This window comes from Gopherus flavomarginatus, chromosome 5 (assembly GCF_025201925.1).
Source record: "Gopherus flavomarginatus isolate rGopFla2 chromosome 5, rGopFla2.mat.asm, whole genome shotgun sequence".
Lineage (NCBI taxonomy): Eukaryota > Metazoa > Chordata > Testudines > Testudinidae > Gopherus > Gopherus flavomarginatus.
Genome location: NC_066621.1, coordinates 46,222,622 through 46,234,638, shown reverse-complemented (window position 1 = coordinate 46,234,638; position 12,017 = coordinate 46,222,622). Strand labels below are relative to the sequence as shown.

The 12,017-nt window shown below is 40.4% G+C and overlaps 1 protein-coding gene across 2 annotated transcripts in view; it reads right to left on the bottom strand.

Annotated features, from left to right (window-relative positions):
- The window catches only part of PHRF1 (PHD and ring finger domains 1), a 46,985-nt gene extending 35,214 nt beyond the window's left edge, over positions 1-11,771 (bottom strand). The window contains exons 1-3 of one of the 2 annotated variants that reach the window (XM_050952777.1): positions 11,570-11,771; positions 2,561-2,675; positions 2,031-2,147 (exon numbers count right to left, since the gene is read on the bottom strand). In XM_050952777.1, coding sequence (XP_050808734.1) covers positions 2,031-2,147; positions 2,561-2,651 — 208 coding nt within the window. In that variant the 5' untranslated portion in view covers positions 2,652-2,675; positions 11,570-11,771. The remainder of the gene's footprint in view (positions 1-2,030; positions 2,148-2,560; positions 2,676-11,569) is intronic. The other variant, XM_050952778.1, reaches the window with a different exon arrangement.
- Between the last annotated feature and the right edge of the window lie 246 nt (positions 11,772-12,017).

Sequence of the window (12,017 nt, the reverse complement as noted above, 5' to 3'; positions counted from 1 at the left end):
CCAGGCCTACTACGGTGTCTTCAGTTGTGCACCCAAAATTTGAGATCCAAAAATCACTACTCACTCACTAGTATTAATAATCATTCTAGGCAAATACCATGGCATTGCTCAATTCATAATTTTGAGAAAAAGGCTTCGTGTCCAACACACACATAACATCTTCAGAAAGGCTGCTAATGCAGCTATCAGATAACACCAAAACACTGTGTAATACTTTCCTCACAAACCAAGAATAGCATGTATTGTATTGTATTGTATATTTCAGAGTCAAGGCTCAAGAATGACTACAATATTTTAGAGGACTGATTAATATATTTTTGGCACGTGCTCAAATCAAATCCATGCTCAATCTAATCAAAGTGACTTGGAAAACACTGGTGCACTCCCAGCAACCTGCAAGATGTGCTGAAGAAATAATTAAAATCCTAAAATATTTCTTTCTGGCAGTTGAACCTCAGTTTCAGTAGAGCACTAGTCTATACAAGCAGACAATAATCACATAATTATTGTGAAATTCTATTAATTTCTCTCTGCTTCAGTTTTTTGTTGTTGGGGGGGGGGCGTTAAGTGAACATTGTCAAGGTCAAACACCTTGAAAAACCTGAAAAAAGTCACAGCACTTTGTTTCCAAGGGTTATGCTCACAATTTTAGCTTTGTAACCTCATACTTACGAGAAACACTTGCTTTTTGTAATAAGCTGTAGTATGAATTACTGGCAATCTTACAGCAATTTAATATGCAACCTGGGACACAAGTACACCTCTGCTACTTTGTTACAGTGCCACTTGGGCAAGCAGGTACTATTGCAATATACAAGATTCTGGTTCTTTAACATACCCAGGAAATACTGTTTTTGTCAATTTTAACATATTGCTTGGGCACAAGATTGGCCTAGCAGCAGCAGAGAACTCAGTACATTCCACAACAGCTGCAAGCTTTTTATTTTTTAAAACCACATGGCATTGTTTCTTTTAATTTTTTTTTTAATGCCTATTTAGAGTGCGGTTGCACCCAAAACATATTATTCATTTCCTAGACACAAAGGAAAACAATCTCTGCCCTAGAGAATACAAGCTATAAGGAGACAGACAGGTGAGGAAAAGGTATAGAACATACAACTAAAGAAATTAGGATGATATCAAAACTAATTAAATATGTGCACAACAAGTATAATAGTTGTTAACTGCATTTCTTTAACAAATTTCCCTAAAAAGCACTTAGCACAGACTCAGCACTTTCAGGACTTCAGTTAGATTAGCCTGAGGACAGTCCATTTCACCATTACTTTCAGAGTGACAGACAAAAATATAACCAGTCACGTAATATCTGTATAGGCAGATGAGTAATAAATGCAAAACCAAACAGACATACACCCCATTTTACCACTGCATGTAAAAGAAACAGAAGTTACAAAATCCTACTTTAGTTTGAGTGTACCATTTCCACTGTGAAACTTTGAGAGACTCCTCTGCACCACTTATCACCTAAAATTGTTAGATTATTTTCCCTGGGTAAGTTAGCGGCATGCTTCTGTTTGTCTGCTGTTTATAAGTGTGGGGTCTTCACCCTCCATAACATCATTTTGCCAACAAGGATGTTACATTTGAATAGAAATTAAAAATGAATTGGGAAAAAACACAACACTTTTGAATAATTAGCAGGTGTAATACTACAGTATTACTAATATACGATGGTGACAGATGTCATAGAACATTTAATAAATAAAAAACATCCATTTATATGGCATGTGTAAGAGTGTCTCCAGTCCATTTCTTACCAAGAGGCAGTTGAAGGAAGGGAAACAGTCACTAAATTCTACTTTATTATCTTAAATATGAGCATTTTAGCCAAACAAGAGCCAAAAATGCTTAGATTCCTCTTTTAAAGAATCACGAAAATACTCACAAACATCGGATTTACATTTTGTTGCTACTTTTTGGAAGGAAAGCCATAACCCCAGTTTCTCTCTTCCAGCCATCAAAAATATTTGAAGCAAACAAACATACACAAGCAAGTTTAACAGACTCACCTTCTAAATCTTCATCTTCACCTTCTTCCTCCTCCTCACCCTCATCTTCATCAGTGCCATCTTCTTCCTCACTTCCTGTATCGTCTTCTGAATCCCCACTATTTCCATCATTGCTTTCTTTTAAAAATGACAAAAGAGAAAACACTAATTGCATCTACTTTGCACATGACCCCTCACTAAGAATATACTGCAAATAAGAAGTATGTGGGATAGCCAAATATATATCAGAAATCCTGCTGCGGGCAAATCCATACAGAAGCTGAAACAACAGATTTCCAAGGTGCTTTTTGCAGCACTTTTTTGAGTATCATTTATTATCAAGCTGTGACAGCACTGTTCAGCATTTAATTGGCTAGTAGTGTAAAGAAGCCAATAGCTGGAGGCACATAACCTACGAGATGGCCCAAAGATTTAAGTTTTTTCTCCCTCAGAACAGATATTTATCTACAACTACTATTTATTTGGATAGGCAAACACTGTTTAAAACCTAAAACAGGAAGTATACAAGTACAGAGCATGGTTTGAGATACCTGCTTCACTTAGGAGCACTAAATTTGATCTTTTGCCTTTGCCTAGTGCAGCATTCTTGTTTATCAGTTCATCCTGACTGTCATCATCCATTGCAGGGCATTGGGAATCAGTTCCCTGAAAAAAAAGAAGACTCAAGTAAAACACAAAGTTCCAAACAGTTTGACAGCTCACTGTTTGAATAAGCATAATATTTTTTTTTGCTCAGCACACGATGAGAAACAGTGAATCTAGAGAGGTATATGCACATCGGTAAAATGCATACCATGCTTTAAGTGAAAAAGCCAAAATGCAAATCCCTCAAATGTGTAACTTTTTCCAATTATCAGAGATACACATTATGGATCAGAAGAATGTAAAATTTGTTCCCAAATTTGTAGTTAAATTTTTCAGTCCTGCACCTGACATCCCTCTTGCTGAAAAGTGGCATTTCTAACAGCACCATAGGATCCCAATATAAGACTACTAATATTAAAGCAAAATATTAAACACTTCAATTGTTACTCCTTAAAAACAGTTTTTCTTTGATTACTTATCACTTATGTAAGCTGGAAACTGGCTTTACACTGCGCTCCCAAACTAGTAACTTACTGAAAGTGGCCACGCCCACTAGATTCAAGGATACAAAATGTAATTAGAAACTGTTTTCCAATTCATTTCACAGAGGATCCCCAGAGAACCATATTTTGTCAAGTAAAAGTTTTAGAATGTCGTGATGAGCTAAATAGATGCAGCTTTTTCCTCAAGTTTGGTTTACACTTACAGTTCAACAAAGAATTCTGTGGCACCTTATAGACTAACAGATGTATTGGAGCATAAGTGGGTGAATACCCACTTCATCCGATGTCTGATCTGATGAAGTGGGTATTCACTCACGAAAGCTCATGCTCCAATCCATCTGTTAGTCTGTAAGGTGCCACAGGACTCTTTGTTGCATTTTACAGATCCAGACTAACAGGACTATCCCTCTGAAACTTACAATTCAAAATTTCTTCATTTGGACCAGCGAGAACAAAAACAGTGAAAAGAGTATCCCATGTTATATCCAAGAGTCACATCTGTAAGGGTTTTTTTTGCTTCCTTGGTTGTTAGAAGTTCAGAGTGGCAAGAAGTCAATTTGCAAATGTCAAGGACACTGAGGGTATGGCTACACTTGCACCTGAAGTTTCGAGTGTGGTCGCAGCGCCAGCGCTGGGAGAGAGCTCTCCCAGCGCTGCACGTACTCCACATCCTCTACGGGTGTAGCTTGCAGCGCTGGGAGCCGCGCTCCCAGCGCTGCGGCACTATTTACATTGAGGCTTTACAGCACTGTATCTTGCAGCGCTCAGGGGGGTGTTTTTTTCACACCCCTGAGCGCGAAAGTTGCAGCGCTGTAAAGCGCCAGTGTAGCCATGGCCTGAGTGGACCATTTAGAGGAAGTTACAGATATCAATGTCTACAGTATATGAGTACATAAATTCCAATTCCCAGCAGCATTCAAGGACTAACTGAAAAGAAACTATTAAAGTACCAAAGCACAATCTCAATATTTTTTCCAAGTCAAAAAACCAGGCAAAAGAACATCGTGTTTCAGACAGTCTAAATAAGTCTTTTCCCTGCACAGCTCCATAATGAGGTGTAACAAAAAAACACCACAGATCCCATGACCAATCTTTCAAAGAAACAAGGAGACATGGTTTAGTGCACATTAATGCAACTAAAATTAATTGTTGTGGGTAGAGGCTGGTAATAAACTGAAACACTGAGAGATGTGCCATGATCCAAATCCATAATTAATGACAATCAAGCCATTGCTTTTCCTCCACATGCTACAAATACAAACTAAGAAACAAAGATTACTGTGCAATTAAATATATTAATCTCTGGCTTGGTTACAGAAATCTTGTTTAAAAAGACGTGCGTTATGTCAGGATTCCTAGAGGCTCTCTTCAAAAAAGGGATATAGACATTCTCTTATGAATGTGATAATGAGGTTCTAACTAGTTGCCTCATTCTCCCTCCCTCCCAACTTCACACTGCATATAATAGATACTAAAATAAGCTCTGAAACATCATAGCACTGTATGTTTTATGCAGATGTTCATGATGTGCCCTGAATTAAACATCTTCACTCAGTCATTTCCTTTTGAAGCCATGTAGCATAACCCTGCACTAAATTAACTGCCTTAAAAATGCAGGTTTCACTAACCCATAGGACTAAACTGTAAAAGCACTCTTTAATGTTAAGTGAAAAAAGCAAAAAGTGTATCCTTAGTCAAAAGTTCCATTGGCTTCTAGCTGATTTAGTAACAGGAGTGATTAAAAAACATATACATTTGATGAAGACCAAATCACTTTCAGTTAAAGGCAATCACAATGTGATGTAACTGAAAGGATAAGAAGCACTTTAAATCTGCTAGTTTCCATTATCAGTTTTTAAAGTTTCAGCAGTGCATATTTAGGTATTTAAAATTAGTCTCAACTTCATTATATAAAATATAATTAAATGGTACACTAGTTGCATTAATTATACAACCACAATATTGTGGTAAAGTTGGGAAATTCCAACGCTAAGATTCCCAGAGCAACTTTAGTCAAGCTACATTGCTGAGATGGTTAGGTTTTTTAGAAATGCTTGTTAAATTTATAGAGTACAACTTGATATTTTAGTTAATATTTCTATTATTGTTAAATGAATCATCACAAAGTACACAGGACGAGCAATGTGACCCAGTTCACATCACTATAAGAACCTTAATATTTGTACTTCCTGACCTTTATTTTAATTTTTCATCTTAATGTTCCATCAATATAGCTCGGGTGTATTTCCTCTTTATCTTTTGACTGTTATCATCCACACTCACCCTTTTACACAATTTCCAAACTATCAGAGGTCCAAAATTTTAAAGAAAAAGTGAAAGTTATGGAATCCATAGCTAAAATTCAGCTTTATCATGAAGTTCACCTTCTCTCCTTTCCCCACTCTCTTTATAGCATGAGTTTCCATCTTTTCTCTCTGTCCCATGGCTTACAAATGAACTTGAATAACCCTATGAAGCTTATTACAAAAATAAATATATCAGACAAGAAGTGAACTGGAAGAGTAAGAATCAGACTTTTAGTGATAGTTCTAAGGAATGGTCAAGTAGATGTCTTCATGATTGCAAATGTACATATATTCATTCATTCTGTTGCTTTGGAATGACATAGCCACTAATACTATCTAATTTGTACAATATTTCTGCTCTTCTCCAATGAAAAGTATCCATGAAATACAAATAGAGCACAAATTAGCCACTGTTACTCCAAAAACCTAGCTGATATAACTGATGGCAGTTATGACCAAGGCCACATGCTGCATTTGCAACATACAGTACTCAGAACACTCAATTAAGTTAATGGGAACTTTGCATTCATAAAGGACACAGAATCAAGCCCCAAAAAAGAAAACTTCACATAGGCATTTGTTCCATGAGAAATTTGGGATAGAGAAGGGGAAAGACACAGCCTTTGCAAATATAAGGTGACAAACTGAAGCTAAAACAGATTCTAGTTTCTAAAGAGAGCAAAAAATGGAGTTCACAAAAAACAAAATCATACTCGACAGTTGCCCTTTAAAAGAAAAACTGATGACAATTCAATGCATTTAAGAAGCAGTATATTCTCAATGGCTCAGGTCCATTGTTTCTGGAATTCAACTCCACTGAGCCTAAGCCTAGCCACTTTTAGAGCAAGATGATCTTTTTTTTTTAAGTCACCAGCTCTGGAGTATATCATTTGTACATTTACATATGTTAGCCTTTCACAACTGGAAATGTGGGTGCAAATTTGGTTTGGGCCACCAGTGAAGACTAATTAAACACTGTCCAGACCCTCAAAATTAAACATGCTGTCAGAAATAATAGTCTCTTTTTTGGAAAGCAGAAGTACTGGAATACCACACTCGCAGGTCATGAAGGAGAGGCACCAGCAGACTTTGTAGAGTAAGTCTGAAGCTGGGGAAGCTTACACAGTACTATCACTGTATCAGTATTACCATCAGTATCCATCCACCACCACACCAAACCCAAAGAGACCTTCACAGCCTCCTGCTATTCACTTAACTCTAAAAAAAACTTGCACTCCGGATGTTTTCTGCTTGAGTGTGTCTTGCCACTAGGTGCTGGTCCACTTGCATCCTGTCCACCTCCTCAGTTATTCAATCTCACTACACCTGTTCATTGTGCCCTATCATTCTCTCCTTCTCCCCCTATGAATTCCCTCCCTCTTTCCATATTCCCCTTCACACTCTCCCAACCCCTTCCCACCATTCTTCCTCCTTATCTTCAATCCCAACAAATGTCTCACACACAAAAATAAAGCTAAGAGGGAGAAGGGTGTTACTATTTACTTCAAATTCATAAAAAATGCTGTGCATATAGTTTATGCACTATTCACAGAACTTGTACACATCTTATGTACAGCAATTTAAATAAGCCCTGGAAATAATCTCACCCCCCGCAAAAAAAACCATTCAAATATCTGTAAAAAAATAAATAAAAAAGATGAACTCTGCAACATCTTAATAAAACATTTATATACAAAACAATAAGTAAATGTCAGTTGCCCAGATCACTGCTTGTATGTTGATCCTTTCCCTCACTCTTCTACTGTCTTCATGTTTATAAACTGTGAACTTAGCGCAGAGACTGTCTTCTGTGGGTGTGTGTGTGCGCACAGCACACTGTGAGGTCGACCATAATATATACAATAACACCATAATTTACTGTGAAAGTTATTTATTAGTCTCAACATGGAAAGTTTTAAATCATTTACATTTAATTATCAAATAGTTAAAAAGTGATTTTCAGACTTGTACTTGCAAGAGGTTCTCTGAACAAACAAAAAAATCAAATGTTGAATGAACTTGTTTTGTGGGGAAAGGAGTACAATAGGTAATTTTAAAAAAATTACTCAAGAGCCTGACATTTTTGTAAATCAACATTTTAATCCAACAGCACTGTCACTTCTTATTTTGGGTACTTTGAGCAGTCTTTAGGTGTAGCATTCATTTAAAAAAATGAAAATATTTATTTTAGTTTACTTCAGAAGCATTCTGGATTACGGAGACTCTCAAGACAAGAAAGCAGAAGTCAGTTAGATTTTCTCATATCTTTGAGGTTTTCATTATTTTGATCATTTGTTTTGTTTTGTTGACAGTAATTGGGAAGATATACACCAGAGAACACCTACAACTAAACTTAAATTTCCTAAAGACTCATTATGTAACTTCCAGACTTCACTAACCAGGAAATGTCTATTTTATTTGGGTTTCATACTACTGAAATTGTGCAGTTCCCACTTAATGTCTGACATCAGAAAATTACTGGATGTGATTCAGGTTTCAGAATCTGCAGTAACTGAAACACACACAAAAGTTATAAAGATCAAAGACTCATGAGGTTGAGAAAAAGGCTGGAGATACAGAGGTTAACAACCACCATGATATCCTGAATGTAAAGCAACAAGAACTTAAATTGACTCAAAAAAAGAATAGACTTAGACACACTAGATGAATTATTGTGTTATTGCTAACCCAAAGTTTATCTACAGTTTACTCCTATACAATTTCACATACATTATATGTAATGTTGGAACTTGCAACAGAACTTTAGAACTAGTACAATAAGTCTAAATCGTTATTCCAGGCAGCCTACATACTAGGAATTTGAACCACCCAACCAAAGCCTATATTTTAAATAACTGTAAAGAATGATGCAGAACAACATAATCAATTTCCTAGAGTCCCAGAACCCATAACTGCAAAATATGTGACACCTCTTCCCTCAAAATGAGGAATCAGACTATTTCAGATCTCTCCATAAGCATCTGACTTGGGTTTTAATATCTGGCCTAAAGAGGCTTCCAGTGACAGAAGCCATCTGACAAGCTTTTAGCATGAGAAAAGGCAATCAGTGCATGTATCACAAGACTTGAATCTTGACTAAAGATTGCAGTCTCAGTATTGTTTAGTGTGAGATCTCTAAGGGCTCCCATTCTTCTGAGGAGTATTAGGTGCTCTAATACAGTGGTCCCCAACCTTTTCCATCTGGTGGGCGCCAGACAACGAGCCACCGAGGACAATGGCCGGTGGAAGAGCATCCACTGAAATGCCGCCGAGAAGCAGTAACGTCAATAGGCGTCACCGCCGAAATGCCGCCGACAAGCAGCAGCATTTCATCAGCGACACCTCCGAATGACGCTGCTTCTCAGTGGCATTTCGGCTGATGCTCGTCCACCGGACAGTATGTGGGTGCACACAGATGCCCTGGCGGGCGCCATGACACTCACAGGCACCATATTGGGGACCATTGCTCTAATAAATAGGCCAAAGCAGCTAAATCAGAGTAGTAAGAATAAATGGATCTCAAAATATTACAGGAACTCAGAGAATCAGAAAGCCAGAGTTTAACTTAACTTGCATGGGGTTAGATAGCATGAGGGGCAGGAGTGGAGGTCTGCAACTTACTAATTAACTACTCGCTGGCCTACAGTGGCTTTCACTAGATAACCCACTGACACTTCCGAGGTGAAAGACCAGCATGTTACAGCCCTGGCTGAGTGTTCCCTTGTAAGCCATCATCAGGCTGCTGTACTGGACCCAATCCTTTGATCCCATGTACTTTTAAACATACTGGATCCAAGCTGTGTCCAAACAGCTGTCCCTCTTAGACTGGCCCTTTCAGGCCCAATGTCAGGGTACAGACTCCACTCCTTCTTGGATGTGGGACCCCACAGTCCAGCTACCCTGAGCCCCAAAGCTAGTGCTAGCGCCTCAAGTCTGCCCAGTATCTTATGCATGTCCCCCCCTCAAGCTCCACCATGGGCTCTCTGGGTTACTGTTTAGCCTTTCAGGGACCTCATGAGAATTGAAGCAAGTAACATAGACTTTACAAAACATCTTTAAACCTTACACACTTCACTCAGAGAAAGCAAAAGAGAGATACAGATATATGGAAAAATACCCACCTGCAAAGCAAGACCCTTCCCCAGTTTCCTCAACCTCCTGAGAGATGTGTGTCCTTCAGAGAGTCCCGCATCCTTTTGCTTGCTTGCGTGCGCATATACACACACACACTCACTCCTCTTTTGGTTCTGAACTCTCTCTCTTTTTTTTTTTTTTTTTTTTTTTTTTTAAGGGGGACAGCACATGATTTATTAGAACTCTTCAATCACAGGTTGACAGGGCAGCAAGCAGCCCCCTCCACACCACGCTTTGCTATAGAGTCTCCTTTTACCAACAGCTTCTCCACTGTCATTCCCCTGAGGCTTTTCCATTCTCCCACCTTCTATGGATAGGGACAAAAACAGATCAGTTGTGTCCCCCTTGGACGGGGACACCAACAACAAAACAATACAGGGGTCAAGACCTGGTAAGTATCACTTATTGGGTTATCCACAGCCATTGTCTGGCTTCCTGTAGATGTGTGAAAACATCCAGAACTACCTTAATACTTTGCATCCATGTAGCAAACATCATACTATAATACTCATAACAATTATCATTATGTACCAGTATTTGATTATTATCTCTCATATCAGTAGATCAGAGATTGCATTTAGCAACTTAAGTTGCAAGAATCACACTCCAGTCAAATAACGAAAGGCACTGAATGCCAGGCACCAGTGCTAGCTGAACAATGTTAAAATGAAATTAGATAACACAAGGTAATCCATCTTTGAGAAGAATACACCGATGCAAAAATTTGACCCTGTGGTGCTAATACTAATAGTCTCCTTCCAAATCTAGACACAATTTAAATGTTGTGAAAAGTTTATATTCATAGGCAAACAGGTTCCATACAAGCCTTACCTATGCAGTTAGCTGAGATGCCATCTTGTGGACTAATTCTAAATATTACAAAATAGTTTAAAACATGCAAAAAACTGAAGCTTTTTCCCACTGGCTGTTGATATCACACACACATACATATACATATACAGATACACTATATCCAATAATGATATGTAATCATATCAACCAAACTAGCTAGTTTTCTTATCTTTCTGTATGTTTCATATGATCAGTAAGAGGCACTGCAAACAGGGCAATTACTACACCCAACACCCCTGGGGCAAGCTATACTCACCTCAATAAGTCTTTCAGCAATAAAACTGGATGTAAATTATAAAACTGTACTTCAGAGGACATTCAAAACACTGAGATCAAGCCACACAACAGGGCTTGGAGCGGAGCCCAGAGCTGGAGAGCGGAGAAGTGGAGCTGCAGAGTTTTTTTGCCTGGAGTGGAGCCGGAGCACAGCTCCAAAGCCCTGCCACACAGGGCCCATACCAATGAAGTAAGCAGTTTTGTGATGGTCCACACTTTGTGACAGTTACTTACGTTACTATTCTCTGCCTAAGGGCTCGATACTGCATTTACTACAATAAGATAGTTTTTCTAATAATATTTTAAAGGTTTATTAAGAGACACCCAGAAGTTACAGCTCTGAGCTTTTAAAACCCTAGCCCACCTTGCTGGATGGGATTGGCAGCAACCAGATCGCCAGCCTTTGATTTGACAGAACTGCATTCCCGCCCCTAAGTCACATTGAGAAAACGGCCCCTGCCACACATTCGCTTAGTAGAAAAACAGCGTTACGGAAATGTAACCTCCAGCACCTCCAAGGCCTGTTGCTACCGATTATACAAGCGGAGCTGGCGAGAGCTGGGACTCCGCCACCCTGAGCTAGAGAGACAGCGGAGCATACGCCGCGGAGCTGCCTGGTGGTGGAGTCGCCCGCCCGCACGGAGGCCCGCTGGTGGGTGCGGGGAAGCGATGTTGTCCGCGGCCAAGTAAGATGAGTAGCCAGGACAAGCCCCGCACCAAACACGCCAAACTCCCAACCCATCCCCGCCCGCCGCCAGGCACCGGAGCCCGAGCGCGGCTAGCAGACTCCCCCGCCTCGCGCGCGATTCTTAGGGCGGGCTGCCCACCCGCGGGCCGCCCGGGTGGGGGAGGGAGCGCTCCGCTCCCGGCCTCAGCGACTCACCCCCGGAGAAGAGCCAGCGCCGCCGTCGCGGCCTCACTCAGCGAACGCGCCGCCGCTGCGCTGACCGGCTGACAAGGAACCGGGAGACGCGGGGGGAGGGGAGAGTAGGCCGGGACACTGAGGGGGGAGCAATGCCGCTGGGATCCCCACCGGAACCAGGCTCGCAGCACTTCCGGGTCACGCAGCGAGCTCCGCTCCCCCAAAGGGAGGGGACACAAGCTGGTGGGTCGAACCATTGAGTCTACGACGGGGGTGAGGGGATGGGGAGTGCAAAGCAGCGGATCGAACCATTGGGGTGGAGGAGCCAGTGCAGGCTGTCGGGCTGAACCACTGAGTGACTGTAAGGGGGGGAGCGTGTATCTTTGCCCTGCCTGGGCCGTGCACACGGGAGCTAGGTTGCATTTTGCATGTACAAATTCAGGGCGGCTCAGTAACTGCTGCTAAGGAG